The following is a 19,917-nucleotide window of genomic DNA, read 5'->3' as shown; positions in this document are numbered from 1 at the left end:
TCCCTCACTTTGAGGGCTTTCAAGTACGCTGGGCCCATTTTACCTCCTGCCTTACCTCCCTAAATACCACAGCTCTCCCTTCTCCATCCCACTAAACATCAGCCACTTGCCTTTATCTTCAAGGAATTTGACAGCCCAACCTACCCGTTCTCTCTGATCTCCCATTCAGAGGTGAACTATTGACTGCTGCCTTCAAGTGGTCAGTAATGAGAGCCTCCATCCCTGCTTGTTACATTTTCCAGCAAGCACCTTCATGCTCCCTCCCCGGCTGCTTCTCTCAGCTTTGGATGTGTTTGCTGCAAACATCAGTAGAGCTGAATCGTTATTCTCTTTTCAGGCCCTCCTTAAAACTCTGCTTTTGACACCATGCTTGCAAAAACATTTGCCAGCAGTTAGGCCAGTCCTGTGCTGAGACCTCTGCCTCTTCTATTGATCAACATTATCTTGCTGTTTCCTTGCGCTCCTTCATCTTGTCTGCATCCACTTGTCTCTTGTTTTAAACTTAATTGTAAACTCTTTGAGGCACCGTCTGTCCTTTGATTTGTGTTGGTCCAGTGCGTCTCCAGCCCGTAACGAGCACTGTCAAAACAAATAAAATAACGATTAACAATATTCATAATCCAGGAATGAATTCGGGCTGCTGCCTTTTTTCTTAATAGTGCTCGTAATAATGAAATTGCTTTAAAAGGGCATGACTTGCCCATAATAAAAATTAACACATGGCAAAAATTACATGAGCTTTGCTCAGTTTACGGCCAGTGTACGAGATCCTTTACTACAGCCACCTGCCATAGCTGCTTTGACTTATGTGGACTATGCTGATTTCTCCCAGCTGAGGATCTGCCTCTGTGTTACTCTTATATTTTTCGGAGGCATCTGGGCTTCGTAGTGTTGCCTGGTAATACATTTGCACTTCTCTAGCTTCTTTTCATGCAGCAGCAGCAGCAGGTGTCAAATCACTTGCCTGGCTTTGATTAATTGAACTCTCACTATCCCTGTAAAATAAGGCAGGGTAGATGCACATGTTCTTTTTCATCTTTCACAGCAAGACGGTCACCTCTGTTTTAAAAGGCGGTGAGTATCTACCAGCACACACTAAACATCTCGGTTAAGGACAGGAAGTGAAAGATACAGTATCCAAATGGAGACATGTTAGGAGAATTTAGATAGCTAAGACTGAATTACACACGTTGGAATTCGGCCAGTATACTTGTGCAGTCACATCCTTCATCTGGATGTGCTTGAATACAGGTATTAGCTCCTGTGGAGCCAGTTATAGATGAGGCCATTAGTTTTATGGTCAAGAACTCACTTTTCTGTCTCCTTTGCGAGATGGAAAAGTGCCTCCTCTTTGGCTGGGCACCAGCTCGTTGCTCAATGGATTTATCTGAATTGATTACAGTTCTAAAAAAATGGAGTGTCATTTAAAACAACGATGTGGAAGTTGTCAGTAAATATGAGCTGTTTGATCAGGGATCCCTGCAGCTTGAGAAAGCAAGATTTCCTTGGGTACAATACATTGTTGACTTTTATATAAGCCATTGTTAATATTATTATAGCAGACAAATGTGGAAAGTAACCCTGTAAGATAGCGCTGTGATGAATAAAGCAAAGATAGAGTAGGACTAAGATAACAGGTTGTAGCAATCCAAGCCCAGCTGACTGCTTTCTTCAGTGCTTATTCTCATGCTGCCATCTATCGCTGGCAAAGTAGATCACAAATGTAATCTGTCCTTCTCAGTGTCCAAGATGGCATTACTCTGTGGATATAGTGGGTACGGGTTGAGTCAGCCGTTGAGAGCTCCTTACAATATGCTTACCTGTTGCTGCCTAAATCAGTCTCTCTCTCCTATTACATTTTGCATGGCCTTGCTGAGAAGTTAAAGTGAAGGGGAATGTAGAAAGCAGGCTAATGGGGCAGTCTAACTTTGCAGATATGTTCTGCCCATGTTTTGACCAGGTAAACACCTTTCAAGTTCTCCTGATCTCAGATGGAGCGTCCACGTTTGCCGTGTTTAACTACGGGGAAATCAACTGGACCACTGGAACGGCAAGTGGGGGAGATCCCCTTACAGGACTTGGTGGAGTGATGGCTCAGGTAAGGACTTCATTGCATCTTCAGGAGCACCGCTCTTGTTCAGGCAGGGAAATACCATAAACTCTAGCGGAGATAGAGCTCATATGGACCTGTGATGGCTTTTGTGCTCCTCTTATGGCTTAGAGCAAGTCCCCTAGGCTCCTGCTTCTAGACTCAAGGGTTCAGTTTCTGCCGGTGAACAAGCAGGATCCATAGACCGGTTAGTCACATCCTTCATCTGGCTGCTCCTGTGGCTCTGGTCTTCATTCTCCTTTTCAGAATGAATAAGAGGAAGGCGATGAAATGAGGAACAGGAGGAAGCAGTGTGACTTACCCTTATGGGAAAAGTTAAACACTTGGCACCCTAAAGCATGCATGACATTGCCAGCTGATTGAAGAATGCCAGGTTTTTGTGGGAAGTGCATGTATGCATATGCTTTTGGGGAAATTGTTCACATTTGTGCGGAAGCCCCCAAGAAAAGTCATTTTAAACATCTAAAAATCCTGGAAACAGATTTTGAAGAACTGAATCTTGTTTTTGAAAAGCAAAAACATTTTGAATTTGGGCGGCGGGGGTGGTTGTCAAACAACAAACAAAATGTTTTCTTTGGACTTAAAAGACGCTTATTGTTCCAAAGAAAAACATTTAGGCTAATAAATTCCAGCCTGCTCCAATTACACGTTTTCTTAATGTGACTTCTCACTGCAGACTGCTGCTCTAGCTGCCATGGGAATCTGACATGATCATGATTGAGAGGGAAGCTAAACCTGAGATAATCAATTGCAAGAAAAACAAAAAGAGACAAATTCAGGATTATGAATAGCAGCGATGCTAAAAAAAATCTGAAATAGGCCACGCAGGGAGGATCTATGCTTGTGCTTTTATGTGAAATCTGCTCTTTCTTTGGTTTAGGCAGGATTTAATGGTGGAAACATGACCGATTATTTCAGTATTCCTGGTTCAAGAACCCCAGACATAGTCAACATTGAAGACACAACCAATGTAAACGTCCCTGGACGCTGGGTGTTCAAAGTAGATGGCCGAGAAATTGACCCAGCCAATGGCTGCAGCCTGCGAGGTAAATAGCTCTTTCAGTTCTTTAAGGTTTGCCATGTGGGGTAATGGAAAAGAATCTTGTTTGAGAGTTAATGGTAGGATGTCCTGCCGTTGCTTCCTGCTGTATGGTCCATGTTCTTGGGGATGATAGTACAGGTGAATTGTAAATGCTCAGATCAGTGACAGCCTTTTGAAATGAAGAATGAGCACGATTGTAGGACTAGGAATCAAATGCCTTGGCCTAAGGACAGAAATTACACACCAACCAGTATACGTGATTGGAAACCTTTTCAAATCTATAACACAACAGAAGTTTAGTGCACATAAACCACTTTCAAAACTGGTTTAAGATAAACCTGGTCGGATGCAGTATCAGACTGATTTAGGTTAAATTGGTTTATTGAACTTCTGTCCCAGATCCCCTCCATATTCAAGTTAACTCACAGTCCCTCAGCATCCCAGGATCCTTTACAAGGTGGGCGAGCCTTGGCCTAAGCTGTCTGCTCCAGCCCAGCAGGGAGGTGTGCTCTAGTGCCCCCCGGCTTCTGGCCTGGGCCACTGCAGGCATGTGGCTGCATTTCCAGAATCAAAAGTGAATGCCCGCTCATTTGCTTATCAGTTCAATCTATGCGGTTTAGACTAACCTGTGAAGATTGAATCTATTCAGCCTCGGGCATTTTGGCTGCCTGTACTTAGCCTTGGAGTCTAGTCCTGTCTGAGCCATTGACTGTCTGCTTGCGCCTGGGCTGTCTGGTCCCACCTGATGGCAGCCACACACCAGGAATGAAATCCAAACATGGCTGAGATCTGTGGGAGTTTTGCCATGGATCTCAGAGGAGCCAGGATACCGATCCCTTAGTGGTGTGAGTTACCTAAACCACTGTAAGCCTCTAATTTGCACAGTAGGCCAGTTTCAAGGAGGTGAAAGCAGCAGGTTTCCCTATCTATGCCAAAGATGTGCATTGCTGCAGATATACCAGTGATCAAGCCAACAATGAGTATGAATGGGGCAACTCCCCTGTGTAGATAAGGCCGAACTATGGAGTTTTTTAAAAGTGGAAAAGAGACCCAAAGAGAAGGGAGAGTCTGTTCTTTTCTCTTGCATACACTTCTGCAACTCATTAATGTCAATGGGAAACCTTAGTCTGTGCTGGCCTTGTTCCCATCCTTCTGTGATTATTTAGTAACTAGCTGTTACTAAAAGCCTCCATTCCCACCACCCCAACATTACAAACCTGTGAAACTATGGGTTTAAGCGATCAGACACAGCTGAGATCTGCTTACCTTTATTCCAGCCTGTTATTTGTGATGCTAACAACAGCAGAGAAAAAGGCATGTCTGGCTGTTCTGATGGAATTGCCATCACTGTAAAAAGACAATATTCCCATTTCATTTCCCTTGCGTCTGAATTATGGATTGCAGCATTTATGCATAGGATAAATTCAGTGCCCTGCACAAACTGCGATGAACGCCCATGTGTCACTGACAGCGTGTAGGTATAAAGAGACTGAAACTCTCGCTTGTGATACCAGAGAGACACATCTGCATAGAGATTATTGCATTATCACTTTACAAATAAAACCATCCAGGGCATCTCCATTGCTCCTGAATTCTTTTTAACAAGAGAAAATTTACACTCGCTGCTAGAAACCTGAAATGTGAAGGACTGAAGATGTATACTGGGGCTGAAAGCTGCAGCTTGTTTTATATTCAGTGCTGGACTAGAGTTGAAAAAGCCCGGCTAAACCAAGAGGCCTCTGTACCCCTGGAATAGTTCATGGTCCATTACTGAGCACATTTGCACCATTGGCTCCAGGAACATAGGCTGAGATTTGCAAAAGGGTGGTTCCCCTTCAGACTGATGAGAATAGTACATCTCTCTCTATTCCTTAGACGGATCTGGAAATCCCAGCCAACAACTTCCTGCCATTTGTAAAATGAGTCACCCAGATTTTTCAAGCTGTAGAAACTAACCCTTAGAGGGTTTGTGTTGCCCAGTTTTATTTGTCAGTGTCCTGGTCACAGCAGGTTGACTCCAAAGACACGTAATGGGTTTTGTGACGATTAGGGGGTATTTTCTGGGGGAAAGAGAAAATATCAGAGAGAGATGGAGCAAATGAACAGATGGAAAAATCAATAGGAAGAGAGTATTGAAAGATCAGTGGCAGATTCTCTGGTGGGAACATAGACCCATAGACATGTGTTTACCAGTCTAAATTCTTCAGTCCTTTCTCATCCATCTTTTCTCCCATCCATCCTTCTCCATTCACTTAGAAAACCATTAGTCAGACTTTGTATTCCAGTCCTAGTTTATAGCGTTATAGATTTGGTTGTTAATGAATGACTGCTAATTCTTCTAATGGAAGGCTAACTATCTTATGGAATTGCTTATTGATGTCTCTTTGGTTACATAATTAGCATAGGTATTTTTAGAATTTGGGTACACTGACTACATTGTGTGTATGCCATAATTACTGTCTGGTTCACCTTGCAGCTGTGCAAATTTAGTAATTACAGGTATCAAAAAGCATAACTGCAATCACTATATTATAAAAAGCAACCCAAGCATGCATACTTTGTACACAGAATTTCCCACTGAAGAAAACAGCCCAAGCACCTCTTAAGTTTCAAGCAATAAAGGTTCCTAGATCCAAAATATAGCATGAAGAGTTCCCAAAATTTGGAGCTCCATCTGGTTTTGTTATTTCCGTAGGGACCTGATTCAGCAAGGAACTAAAGCACACACTTAATTTGAAGCATCTGAGTAGTGCCATTGATTTCAAAATTAAACCTATACCTCTTATGTTTTGCTGCGCTGGTGTCATAATGCTCTAGATCTAGGTAAAGCAGACCGTTAACGTCACATGCAAAGCACTATTACAAAAGTGCTTAGCTGGTGATCTTGCATTGGTGGGCCATTAAACTTGTCCAAGTGTTGGATCTGGATTAGAAAGAACAGATGACTTTGCCCCCCTTGATTGTTTTCACATCACTCGTCTTGTGTTCTGAAAAGTAATGCAGTGTGGGCTTTTCTTAGGCCAGTTTCTCCGTCAAGGGGAGATATTCTGGGACAGCTCCAACTGCACCATCAAGTGTCGCTGCCTGGACTTCAACAATGAGATCTTCTGCCAGGAGATATCTTGCGGCCCCTACGAAGCATGTGAGCCGAAGGACAAGTTCTACCAGTGCGTGCCCGTGGAAAGCAGCACCTGCGTGGTGTTTGGAGACCCACACTACCACACCTTCGATGGCTTCCTCTTTCACTTCCAGGGTTCCTGCTCCTACCTTCTTGCCAAACAGTGCCAGTCAGGGTCCAACCTGCCATTCTTCAGTGTGGAGGCCAAGAATGAGAACCGAGGCAGCTCCTCCGTCTCCTGGGTGAAGGACATTGCAGTGGAGGTCTATACTCACAAGATTATTATCCCCAAAGGGAACTTTGGGAAAGTTAAGGTAAGAGCTTCACCGAAAAGAAATGGCAAATTGGTGTCGCTTCACTGAAGACAATAGGGTTAATATGATCGTGTAAGGATGAGGATATGGCCTGATGTCTTAATCTGGAATCATGGCCAGACAGAGCTCTTCAGATTTGTGAGTGTACATGGTAGACGGTGCTGTAAGTCAGACAGCCCCCAAGACAGACTCTTAAAAACCAATCGTTCTTCCTCAAATTCTGGAGGAGCTGGGTCGGTATCTCCAGATCCAAATTCAGGATCCTGGTTAGATTCTGTCGTGGCAAAGGGCATCTTTCCCTGAATCTGGTTCTCATGGAGACCCTGTGCTCACGCACAGCAGAGCAAACCTGTGGTTTTACCTGATTCTAATCTCTGGTTTTGCCCCTGCAGGTAGACGACTTGTTCCTGTCCTTACCCATCACCTTGGAACTGGGGGCAATTAAAATCTACCAGAGTGGTTTGTCAACAGCGGTGGAGACTGATTTTGGCCTTTTAGTGACCTTTGATGGGCAGCATTATGCCTCCATCTCCATCCCAGGTTCCTACATTAATGCCACCTGCGGCTTATGCGGGAACTACAACAAGAATCCTCAGGACGATAGCCTGCGCTCAGACGGGAGGCCGGCTGTGTCGGTGCTGGACCTGGGGGAGAGCTGGCGGGTATACCACCCGGACTGGAAATGCACCCCGGGCTGCTTGGACAACTGCACCCTCTGCGATTCTGTGATGGAGTCCCTCTACTTCTCCCCAGAGTACTGTGGCTTCATCAACAAGACCAACGGCCCTTTGTGGGAATGCGGCGCCATTGTAGACCCCACAGCCTTTGTCCACAGCTGCGTTTACGACCTTTGTAGCATCAGGGATAATGGCACCAACCTGTGCCAAGCAATACAGGCTTATGCCTTGGTGTGCCAAGCCCTTGGGATTCCGGTGGGAGACTGGAGAACCCAGATAGGGTGTGGTAAGTCTGTATGCACGGAGGCTGAATGGCTCCCCTTGTGAAGTGGGAAGTGGTTTCAGGGGCCTTCAAGAAACTCCTGTCGAAGTTGGAACAGTGCAGGAGAGAAGAAAAGGAAAGAGTAGGGGAGGGCGAAGCAGGACCGAGGCAGACAGAGCGCAGGTGAAAGCCGATCAGTCCCTCTTTTCAGTCCTGAAACGCAGTACGAGGGGGCCAAGGTGTAGCTTGAAGTAACTCAAGGCCAGCGAGTGCAGAACAACAGAAGGCAGCTCTTCGCCGTGCTCTGCAAAGTTCATGGCCACTGAACCGAGCACTGTGGCTGCATTCAAGACGGAGCCGGCCAATTTAAATGACTGCTGGCAGTCCCTGCTGCGCCAGCTGCGTGAATAAATGGAGCGCTCTCTACCCGCTTGCTCCCCTGAACCAGTTTTATGCAGGGGGCATTTCAGCGGTTTCATGTGGGGGAGCTCCCAATTGACACCTACGTGGGTGAGAAGAGAAATTGGGCCTCATGCTCCCCTTTGGGAGGGCTCAGGGCAGGGCTTCCTACCTGGGTATAGCACAGCTTAACTGGCTGAGAGCCCAGGGCAGGAATAATCACATCGGTGCAGTATGATTTATAAATTGAAAGGGCATATGCCCCTTACCTTCTGGCCTGTCAGGAGGAAAGATGCTAGTTACAATGCTTCTGGCTGCGAACTGCAGCTCTTCTGCCTCAAATCAATGCTGTAGAGGTGGGATGGTTGCCTTCCAGCTGGACGGCAGGGTAGATGTGCCTTTTTCACTGCCACCCACCCCAAGTGTCCCTGCTTACAGTGCAGGGCTTAGTTACCTCTGGGTCCAGCTGCCTCAGTGAAAGCCATAGGACAGGGTGGGAATAATAATACTTCATTAATAATGATAATCTAATCTTGGCAGGAAGGAATTCACGCCAAGCTCATTATCATGGAGTATGTCAGGAGGTGTTGGTTGGCAAGACGAGAATAATAATAAATAATTAATCGCTATGGCAAGGATAATATTTAATACTAGTCAGCATCAGCATGTGCATATTACCTGTTAGACAATACTGTGTGGTGACGACTGTCTTGCTTCTCTCTCCTATATCAATAATCCATACTGCAGTAAGGAGGCACCAATTAGTGAAGTGACGTGGCAGTAAGAGCTGGGAGATGGGTAATGATGATAGCAGCCATCACCTGAAAGGCTTCTGGCCGCTTGACGTTCTCGGGGAGATTTTGGGCATCAGCCCATAGTGAAAAGTCAAAGATGCGTACAAGCCTTATAGCTCCTTTGAGCATGCTAGTGTCTGTAGCCCACAGCACACTGGGGCTGATGGGGTAACTGGCACGACTGATCCACCCATAGTTCCCTTTCTCTTCTCCCAGGTTTCTGGTTTCCTTCTCCGCCCCTTATTTTCCCTTGCTTCCATTATACAGAGGGTAAAGTGGAGGTAGGGGTTGTGCTGGCAAGAGTGGGACAGGCCTGTCATACTGTGCCACTGAAATGGGAGCACTGCACGTGTGAACCCAAAAGCGATAGCTAGTGCGGACACACTGGGCTGCTTGGAGGGCATGATTCAGATCCTACACTGCTGTAAATCAGGAGCAGCTACCTGGAAAGCAGGGTTAGAAGCCAGCTGCTTCAGGCCCAGAAACTCAACTTTTAAGTTGACAAAAAGCAAACGATGCACCATGGGTGTTGCTCCGCTGATTTACACCCACAAGTGATCTGGCCCAGAGTGCCTTTGTAACACTGCCTCTCTCCTCTCTCCCCCAGCCACAGCAGTGCACTGTCCGGAGTTCAGCCACTATTCGGTTTGTACCAGCAGCTGCCCGGCCACATGTTCGGATCTAACCGCTCCTCTGGCCTGCAGCTCCCCCTGCACTGAGGGCTGCGAGTGCAACGAAGGCTACGTTCTCAGCACAAACCAGTGCGTCCCCATCCAGAAGTGTGGCTGCGATGTCTTTGGCCGCTACTATGCCACTGGGGAGTCTTTCTGGGCCACCTCGGACTGCACAGTGCAGTGCTCGTGCGAAGACGGTGGGGAGATCAAATGCTTTAACACCACATGCCAGGAAGGGGAGGTCTGCACCGTTGAGAGCGGCTACCAAGGCTGTTACCCCATACGAGAGACCTTGTGCCTGGTGAGCCAGAACCAGGTGCTGCAGACCTTCGATGGTGTGGCGTTCATGTTCCCACCGGAGCACTCCTACACGCTGCTCAAGACGTGCCCCGACAGACTGGAGTTCCTGGAAGTCGACATCAGCAAAAAGAAACCTGAAGCCTCCCCTACCGGGCTGCGAGCCTTGAGGATCCAGGTGGCCAGTCATGAGGTCAAGATCGGAGGCGCCGGCCCGACTGACATCAAGGTAAAGCTCCTGTCAGGGGGCAGCCACGACTGCATGCAGAGAATAGGAAAGCACCAGGACTTGCGTGTGCCAAAGCTTGTACGCAGCCTCGGTGTGTGGAGCATCTGTGAGCGCTGCAGCGCTCCTGGTAGCGTGGTGCTGTACCACCCACTCTGAGACAGGGGTAGAGGGTCTTGATCTTCTGTTCAGGGCCACACTAGTTGGCAGGACGGATTTTTTCTCCCAGGCTCATTGGCAAGAATAGCGTGCAGCGGGAAAGGGACTTGCTTTCCTTGGTAGCATAAATTGCATGATCCTCTTCCTAAGATCCACTGGGCGTATATCGACCAACTATTTTTCTGCTGTAGCAGACATTAGCAGTGCCCTGCAGCATGCCCTGTTGTAGGGGGCTGGTGGTGGTTTGGGTTTTGTCGTGCGCTCGGCCGCTGCGATACGTGAGTGGGGTTGGAGTGGTTGGCTCTTGGGATTCTCCAGGTAAATGATTCTCAGATACATACTAATGTAGGAGACCAGACTCGATGGCCCAGAAATCCCCTTCCAGCTCTGAGTTCCTACCAAAGGCAGCGTGATCTGCCAGAAATAAGTGTTGCAATTAGCCAAGGCACAATGGCTCTTTGTTGCAAGGAAACGACGGCGCGCAGCTGGGAAAAGAACCCAGGTGTCCTGGCTCTTCCTACTGAGCACCTCTACTAGTCCCAGCATACACAGGTGGAAATTTAGGAGCCAAACCTAATTCTCAAAAGCTCCTTTGAAAAATCACCATCTACCATCTACTGTCTCAGAAGCCCCTGGTTCTTTTACCCTTCCATCCAGCACAGTTGATGGGTGGGAAATAGACACCGAGTGAACGAATCAGGCATGCTAAAGTGTGGAATAACAGGATTTAATTAGTGTTGGACCCAGGCCCTGTGCTCGGTGCTTGGGGAAGGTGGTGCTGTGAGCTATTGGACTGTGGAGACTCTTTGCTTGGAATGGATGCCAAGACCAGGGGCACGTAGCAAGAAATAAATGTACAATGCCTGTACTGCAAGTCTGTGGTTTTTAATTAAAATACAGTTGCCTGCAGAGCCCCTGGTTGCAGTGTAGTTCTAGTCAGCAAAGCATCACCAGAAAACAAGGAGCCTTCTTCCCAAGCTCCCCGCAAGTCATTAAGTCTTATCTGCTCGCTTTACTTTCGCAAGTGAAATCTTGCTCCTCCTGGTCCTGCTGAGACAAGGCCCACCGCAGGAGGGAAGGCAGGATGCTACTCTGACTCATGCATCATTAACAAAAACCATTGCTAAGATTCTCAGCTAAGCTCCATTTGCCAAACATTTATTAGTGGTGAATGATGATGCTAGATGCAGAAAGGGCTCCGCTTGATTGATCGAATCCCAGCCCGAGTCTCTGGCACTGGCATTAGAAAAAGCAACTCTTGGCTTCAAGAAAGGGCTGGGAAAAGCAACCCCCTGTGGAATCCGCTGCAGAGTTGCTGACAAACAGTCACTCCTGGCTGTAACCGCACTTCAAGCCATAGCTGTTTAAAAATGCATATACTGCAGGCAGGTGAGGGGAATAAGGGCGTGAGGCTGCCAGCAATCCTCTTTATTACCACTGAAACCCATGGGTTTTTCCAGCAGCCAGTGCTAATACTGAGTGTTGCTCTCATACGTGCCAGCGTGCAGCACTTTTTCACCATGCTTGCAGTCTTCCCCACTGCTTCATGCCCTGCTGGGTAATGGGCACCAGCCCTCTCTGCTAGATGGACTCAGAATTGCTCATTTGTTGGCATAGGCGGTAGGTATACTGTTAATGGAGAGTTGCTTTTCACTCTAGGAGGAGAGACATCTATCCCTTAGAATCACAGAAACATGGAGATAGAAGCATCTCAGGAGTTTATCTAGTCCCATCCCCACCTGCTCAAAGCAGGATCATGTGTCCAAGCCACCCTACACAAATGTGGGTTGAACCAGCATTCAAGAACAGCTGGTAATAGAGATTGCACAGCCTTTCTAGATGATCCGTCTAAGTGCTGCACCACTCTGCTTGAAAGAGGATCTCTGCTATTGATCATGACAGTTGAGTTAGCGCTTAGGAGCCCAGTCATAGGCCAGCACCCCATTGTACAAACACAGAGCAAACTGATGATTTTTGTAAACCGGATGTGAAATTCCAAATGGGCATCTTTGTGTAGTAGCAGCTGTGACGTTTTGAAGAGACCAAGGGTTGGTAAGATTAGCTTATGTCCTAGCTACAGTCTCTCCCATGCTTTCCTTTTGACTCTTCCGCTCTGATCTCACGAGGGCAATGGGAGATGTTAACATAGATCAAACTACAGTGCGTGTCCCACTGGTGGACCATGGGCTGTACTAAACCTTTGTGCAGGTTGGTGGAAGGTGTAGCACAGATGGAAGAACCCATTATAGCTTAGTCCTGGTGCAAATGCCTGCTGTTCACCCTGTACTTGAGGTGGGTTTTGGAAGCAACCTCATGTTCTCCCTAGTGTAGAGTAGGAGCTTTTCCACCTTGCTGGCTGAGGTGGGGGTGGGCAGCAGGTGCCTGGTCTTCAGAAGTCACATCCAGACAGGGGCACATCCAATTATGTGATGCAATTTTGTTGGCAGGTCAATGGCTACGAAGTGGACCTGCCGTTTTTCCACCCTTCTGGCCAGCTGGAAATTTACCGTAGCAAAAACGGCACAGTGGTGGACTCTGAAGGGCTCCTGACTATACAGTACTCCGACATGGGTATCCTGGAGATACGCCTCTCGACCAGCTACTTCAACTGTACAGGCGGGTTGTGCGGCTTCTTCAATGGGAACAGCAGCGATGAGTTCTGCCTCCCCAATAACAAGTGCACCGAAAACCTGGCCGTCTTTTTGGAGAGCTGGACCACGTTTGATGAGATCTGTAATGGGGAATGCGGGGACCTGCTCAAAGCCTGCAACAACGACTCGGAGCTGCTCAAGTACTACAGGAGCCGCTCCAAGTGCGGGATCATCAACGACCCCACCAACAGCTCCTTCTTGGACTGCCACGGGGTGGTGAACGTGTCGGCTTACTACCGAACGTGCCTCTTCCGCTTGTGCCAGAGTGGAGGAAACCAGTCGGAGCTCTGCGATTCGGTGGCTCGTTACGCCGGCGCCTGCAAGAATGCAGGGGTGGATATTGGCCAGTGGAGGAGCTACAGTTTTTGTCGTAAGTCGGGGAAGTTCTTTGGTTGACTGGTTTTTTGGTTGACTGGGAGGGGAGGCTGAGTGAGGACAGCGGGTTGAACTCTGATTGTTCAGGCCAGAAGCATAACGAAGCAGAAAGTCACCTGGGGCAGTGGTGACTTGTGCAGCAGAGGCAGACGATATTTTTTCCACCCTGCAAAGCTGGCACCAGGTCACCCTGCCCTAGTTATGCTACTGGTTTGGGGACCTTTTTGGAAAACTCAGCATCTTCTTCCTAGTAGAAGGCAAATAGATTTTTTTTTCCCTTCCTCCTTTCCTGTCCCGAGATGCTGCTCAACAAGGCCGTGCTTCCAGCCTCAAGTTTGAGGAAAGTGCTTGAGGTGGTCCCATAATATAATGGCTTACCAAGACCAAGGGCCCATGACTTCAGCACAAGAGGATTATTGATCTAAGGCGCACCAGTTTCCATAGCCAGGAAAGGGAGTGACAGCCCTGTCCATATGACCTGGTACCATTATATCTGGGCCAAACAGACTCACATTTTGGTCTGAGGCTGGGTTAAGGCTCAAACTCCTGCCTGTGGAGGTTAAGTGAGACACCCCTTATCTGCTCAACCCCTGTGCTCCCCACATAAAATGTAAAGCTAGTCACGTTCTTTGCAGGAGATGAGGCTTAGGTGATCTTAATATGGCCCCATGTGACTTTTTTTTGGAGAAGGGGGACAAAAGTGGCTTTTTGAGCCAAATGAAATTTCTCTTGCAAAATGATACGGTTTTGGGAGCAGCAGCTGCCTCTTTGTTTTATGTGCAAAGGACACAGCAGGGCATAGCATGGTGGGGTCATGCTTTATGATTGGGGTTCATAGTCTCTATCACAATACAAATATCTATTGTTTTGTAGGGTTACCCAGCACCATGTTATCTGGGCCCAGTATAAATTCATAAGGCAATACCCTGGTCCCAATGAAGTCAGTGGGCATTATGCAATTGCTTCCAGGGAAAACAAGATTTCTAAAAGAAATTTAAAGCCCAGAAGGGACAGTTCCTACTGCCTTGTCAGCTCTCTTGCTCAACAGAAGCCAAAATGTTTCACCCAGGACCTCCTGCAACCATTGCAGTGTCAGATCAGGAGCAGAAGTCTGATTTGCAAAAAGAACATCTTCACCAAGTTTTGCTTTTGCTTTTTAACAGGCTCCAGTCGATCCGTGCCTTTAGTGGCGCGAGACACCTGTGATGCATGACGCGCGCTCTTATCTAGCGGTGCTAAGCCATGCGTTTGGGTGATCGAAGAGCAAATGGGGTTATTTCCTAGCTTGTTTACCAGGCCTTTACTCAGCTGAGGGCGCAGATTGGGCCCCGGTAGCATCATAGCAAAATACAGGCCCTTGTAACAGTAAAAATATATTCATATTTTTCTTGAAGAGTTGGCAATTGAATGGGTGACTTGGACAAATTAAGGGTGTAATCTTGTTTGAGCATGAAGACACAAACCTGTCTCCTTTTGTGCTCGTTGTCTTTTTTAAGCATTTCCTTTGCCTGCAGAGACAGGTTTCCCAATTAAGTGATTTCATGGTGGCATTTCAAGAGACATCAGGAGTTTTATTACACTGTAGATGAGCGTTCCAGAATTGCAGATGGATTCTAACAATACTGTAAGCCATCAACAGAGGGTAATTTGAATAAGTCATGTTTTTTGCTATTGCTATAAACTTGCCATTGATGTTACAACATTCATAATTCAGGAGCAAATGTGAAAACTCCACGGTGCTGAAGTACATAATCTGAGATGAACTAGCTGTGGTCCCTTGAGCTCAGGGCTTACAGGCATGTGAAGGGTGGAGGGCAGGAGAAGCGGTGGGGTATAGAAGTTAAGGCTCTGGACTGAGTCGGGAGCTTCTGGTTGTGTTCCTGGCCATGCTACTGACACTGGGAATAGTCATTTCTTTTGTCTCTACCTCTGTTCTCACTTCAGCCCACTGTTTGTCTTACCTGTTTTGATGGTGAGTTGTTCAGGGCAAGGGCACAGACATGAAGGATGGTGCTGGTAGGGGAGAACCAGTAATGTGCATGTACAGAAGCCACTGAACCCAGAAAAGCGTGTTGCTTGCAGTATACACTGTGGTCACATCGCACGCTTAGTCTCAAGCAATTTGACTTGGCTCCAGGGTAAAAGCAGATCAGATATTTGATTAGCCTTACAAGAATGTAAGTCTCACCTTTCCAGGAAAATAGGATCATAGGAAAGTAGGGCTGAAAAGGACCTCACAGGGTCAACTAGTCCAGCCTCCTGCTCAAGGCAGGATCCTCCTGACTAAACCATCCCAGCTAAGCATCTGTCCAACCTGCTTTTGAGCATTTCTAGGGATGGAGATTCCCTAACTTCTCTAGGGAGCTTGTTCCAATGCTTTGTCACCCTTATAATCAGAAAGTTCCTCTAATCTCCAACCTAAACTTCCTCTGCTTGAGTTAATTGCTCCCAGTCCTGTCCCCTATAGCCACAGAAAAAAAGGCTACCTTTATCCCCACTATAATCACCCTGCAGGTGTTTGAAGACTGTTATCAAATCCCTCCCCGCCGCAACCTCAGTCTTCTCTTCTTCGGAGTAAATCACCCTAGTTCTTCCAACCTTGCTCATAAATCATTGTTACTCCCTAGGAAGCAAGGAGTAGCTATACCAAACTAAGTTATCCTGGTATGCCAGCTGTATGTCTGCTCCCCTGGTCGATATTTTGGGTAACTTTGTTCATTGCAAACCAGCTTCCATGCCAGGCATTGTAATAGCTCCTGCTACAGACAGCTACTGGTAGCTTGGGATCTGGTCATGTATATGCTCCTTACTGTGGAGTAAATTTAGCACTGAATAATCTTGCTATGGGCCTGCACCCTTAAATGGACAGTCAGTGAACTCATTTATGCACAATGTCAGCAGTGGCATTGGGGATAGACGCTCCCAGAGGGACCAGGTGGAGAATATTTACAGAGAGAATCAAAAAAAAAAAAGGGGTAAATTTGAATGGGATCCTGAGATCAGGCAGAGAGGAAACTCCTGCATGAGGGACGGACAGGAAAGCATCAGGATGGCCAAAACAGGGAAGGAAACAGTATCTGAGGTGGGCGTTCCTGCACCACCATCTCCTTCCTTCCCCCATGGGTGATCTGGGGTCTGTTTCTAATCCTACATCCTGCTTTCTCTCTGTCCTGAATCCCCATCTCTGATGACTGAGATGCCTTTCTCTCTAAGAAGCCATTGACACTGGGTGTGTTTTGTTGCCTCCAGCTCTCGTGTGTCCTGAGAACAGCCACTTTGAGGAGTGCATGATCTGCACGGAGACCTGTGAAACCCTCGCCATTGGCCCTGTCTGTATGGACAGCTGTGAGGAAGGCTGCCAGTGTGATGAAGGCTTTGCCCTCAGAGGGACTGAATGCATCCCCAGGAGTGAGTGCGGCTGCAATTTTGAGGGGCATCAGCTCTCCACCAACCTGACCTTCTGGATGGACATCAACTGCCAGTCCTTCTGCTACTGCAACGGGTCTGACAACAGCGTGTACTGCGAGAACATCCCCTGCAAGGAGGATGACTACTGCCTGGAGGAGAATGGCCTCTATTACTGCCACCCCCGCACAGATGCCTCCTGCATTGTTTCTGGCTACAGCCATTACTTGACCTTTGATGGGTTTGCTTTTGACTTCCAAAGCAGCTGCCCGCTTGTCTTGTGCACAACCATCTCCAGGCAGCGATCGGAGAGGTCAGATACTTTTCCCAAATTCACTGTCACAGCCAAGAATGAGGACCGTGACCCATCCTTAGCTTTGTGGTTGAAACTGGTCGAAGTGGAAGTTTTCAATTATAACATAATCATCCAACGGGCCTACAAACACACAGTGCTGGTGAGTGGCCTAACTGTGGGGTGCCTCAAAGGCTGCAGGCTGGGGTGGGCCATCTGAGGGCTGGGGAGAGGCTTGGGTAAATGGTAGTTATGGTGCTGGATGGGAAATGTAAAGCTTTAGTAGATCTTGAGTCATAGTTTTATCCCTCCCTGGTTTGCTGCAGCACCTGCATCCCAGTTGGATCCTCTCCAGAATTTCTTGTGCTTAAGCATCTTTTGCTACATTCATTTCACTGGGCTGCCACTGATCTCTGCTTCCACAGAGGCCTCCTATTTTCAGCTCTGGTGCCTTCCTCGTTGTGTAAATGCCAGTACCCATTTGCATTCGTACTGTGAGGAAGGATGATGCTCCACTAAGCGATGGCGGAGGGTCCAGACTGGCCAGCCAGAAGTTTCCTTCGATCAGCTGGAACTTGCCTGGGCTCTCCATGCTGTCGCTTCTAGAGGCTTGTTTTTCCCAGAGGGACTTGTTTGTGGAAGGGAGAAAGCAGAATCCAGATATTTCCAAACTGTTTGCATTATATGGCTCAATCTGGGGCACGCGCAGTCACAAACTGCAGTGGTGACAAGAGGAGCCCTAGTGTGGAAAGTGTTGGGACCAGATCTAACCTGTCTCCCAGCTGCTAACGTTGGCTCCTCCAGGGCTGTGTCCAGGTGGTGGTGGTTGTTGCAGTTAGCAGGGGATGTAGCACTACTTTTTCAGATGTGTTGTATTTAAATCCATGCACAATAGTGGAAGAGCATAACCCGCAAGAAATGATGCTCCTCTGTCCTTGCAGGTTAATAATGCTCACCTGTATACATCTTTCCGTCTGCTTCCTTTCAGATAAACAATGAGCGTCTTTACCTGCCCTTGAAACTGGGCCAAGGGAAAGTGAACATCTTTGCCTTTGGTTTTCACATTGTGGTGGAGACTGATTTTGGTCTGAAGGTGGTGTATGACTGGAAGACCTTCCTCTCTGTCACCATCCCACGAAGCCTCCAGAACAGCACGTACGGCCTCTGTGGCCGCTACAATGGCAACCCTGATGATGACCTGGAGATGGCTAGTGGCACGATGGCCACCACCATCTATGAGTTTGGTCAAAGCTGGGTGAAGCGGGACACGTTTTGTCAGGTGGGCTGTGGTGACCGGTGTCCTGCATGTGGGAAGGTGGAAGGGTTCTGGAAACCCCAGCAACTGTGCAGCCTCATCCCAAGCAAAAGCGGAGTCTTTGCCAAGTGCCACAGTAAAGTCCACCCCGGCTTCTTCTACAAGAACTGCCTGCTTGACACCTGCATCGATGGTGGAGCGACACAGACTGCTTGCAGTTGGCTGCAGAACTATGCCAGCACGTGCCAGACCCAGGGAATAGCCATCACCGGCTGGAGGAACTTCACCTCATGCTGTGAGCAGAGCCCTTTTCTTTTGTCCTTTATCATGTAATCTGCTTGGATGATTGTCTTCTCCTGGGCCAGGTTTCCAGGCAGCGATGCCCATTTGCATCAAAGGGCTGAGCCCTTTGCAAGCAAAGACTAAAAGCTTCCATCTCTGACTGCAAAGGGAGTGGGATGTAAAAAAGAAAATCACAATAGAGATTCGTAGGAGCGAGGTTCACATCCAGGTCCTGATCACTGCTCTGCATAATCCACGGGAGATTAATCTCAATAAATTGGCCCTCTTTCTTGTGCAAAAGAGTCCATGTCATAAAATGGCCATCCCATATGGTAGTATTAATGCCTCCACCCATACCCACTTTGTGGCAGCCTGAATAGCTGGTGGAGCACAAGGACTGCATGAAACAGGGAGACTGAGCTAGTGTCTTGTCCTTCCAAGTGATTCCTGAAGACAGTAACATAACTAAGATTGGATGACAGGGGCAGCAGCCCTGGGTGCCAACTTTGGGGGATAGGGGGGAAGAGGGCAGTGACAACGTATCATCTGCCACCACACCCATGCTGCTGGCACCAGCAGCCAGAAGTTGCTGCTGCCCCAGGCACCCAGCTGCTCTGTTACGTCTCTACCTGAAGAACAGAGTCCAAGGCTTGTTGAAGTGGGACCGTGATAATAAGAGCTTGTGATGCCACTGCCCATGCTTAAAAAGAGCGTCTGAGACTCTATGCTGGCTACATTTCTCCTCAAGCCTGGTGGCAGGGTGCAGTGAGGATGCCGGGCTAGGTCTGTAGATAGCGTATGCTAGTAGATACAAGCAGCCTTCTAGCCATCTTGGTGGGAGAGAGCATCCTCATGAGGTTGCTCAACAAAACATATTGTTTAACATGCATCTTCTGTGGAGTGAAAGCTGAAACCTCTCCCAGCAACCTGGAGCTTGGGGGACATCAGCTATTTTACAGCTTTGTATCACTTTTACCAGCCTGTTTCTCCAGAACAGGCAGGAAGAAATCCTGAAAAAGTCAAAACATTTTGGCACATGTGCTCCAGAAAGCGGGGGGGGGGTTGGTGCACTTTAATTAGAGGGCTCTAATTAAAGTGCCTGGAGAGTCACTTGTATCAGCATCCCCACTGAAAAACAGTAGTGGGGGTGCTTTAACTAAACCTCGTCAGATGAGCTTTAGTTAAAGCACCCCGCCACCATTTTCAGTGTGGAGATGCTGGTACATGTGACGCTGGAGTCTGCTGGAGCATGGTAATTACCACGCTTCAGCAGACTCTGTTAATCGAGTCTGCTCTGACACACTAATTACAGTGCATCCGAGCTGCCTCGCTGGGTGTGTATAGGGGCCCTCTGATCCCAAACACTTTTCATTTTGAAATTCCCCTCTGTTTTATTTTTTAAAAAGGCTTCAAAGTGAAACACAATTTTTCATTTTTGGGACCATTCAAAATAAATGTAAAAAAATGCTTTTGGAACAGCCAACGAACCAAAAAATTAGCCACTGTTTCCTGGGCCTCATCTGCAGAGTATTTATGATGGCCCATTGCTAGGAAGCAGCATAGCAAAAACTGCTGTGTAGTGCTG

The 19,917-nt window shown here is 47.7% G+C and overlaps 1 protein-coding gene across 2 annotated transcripts in view; it reads left to right on the top strand.

The window, feature by feature from the left end:
• Positions 1 to 19,917, top strand: part of LOC149853467 (tubulin-specific chaperone cofactor E-like protein) — an 84,722-nt gene that overhangs the window by 44,179 nt on the left and 20,626 nt on the right. For both annotated transcript variants that reach the window (XM_090027005.1, XM_090027004.1), the window contains 8 exons: positions 1,961 to 2,098; positions 2,991 to 3,156; positions 6,172 to 6,584; positions 6,977 to 7,547; positions 9,324 to 9,916; positions 12,520 to 13,093; positions 16,348 to 16,958; positions 17,784 to 18,345. In XM_090027005.1, the coding sequence (XP_089883131.1) occupies positions 1,961 to 2,098; positions 2,991 to 3,156; positions 6,172 to 6,584; positions 6,977 to 7,547; positions 9,324 to 9,916; positions 12,520 to 13,093; positions 16,348 to 16,958; positions 17,784 to 18,345 (3,628 nt within the window). The remainder of the gene's footprint in view (positions 1 to 1,960; positions 2,099 to 2,990; positions 3,157 to 6,171; positions 6,585 to 6,976; positions 7,548 to 9,323; positions 9,917 to 12,519; positions 13,094 to 16,347; positions 16,959 to 17,783; positions 18,346 to 19,917) is intronic.

The sequence above is a fragment of the Crocodylus siamensis genome, chromosome 14, assembly GCF_052110815.1.
Source record: "Crocodylus siamensis isolate JL-2025a chromosome 14, ASM5211081v1, whole genome shotgun sequence".
NCBI lineage: Eukaryota > Metazoa > Chordata > Crocodylia > Crocodylidae > Crocodylus > Crocodylus siamensis.
The sequence above is the reverse complement of the archived record's forward strand: the minus strand, read 5'-3'. Positions and strand labels throughout refer to the sequence as shown.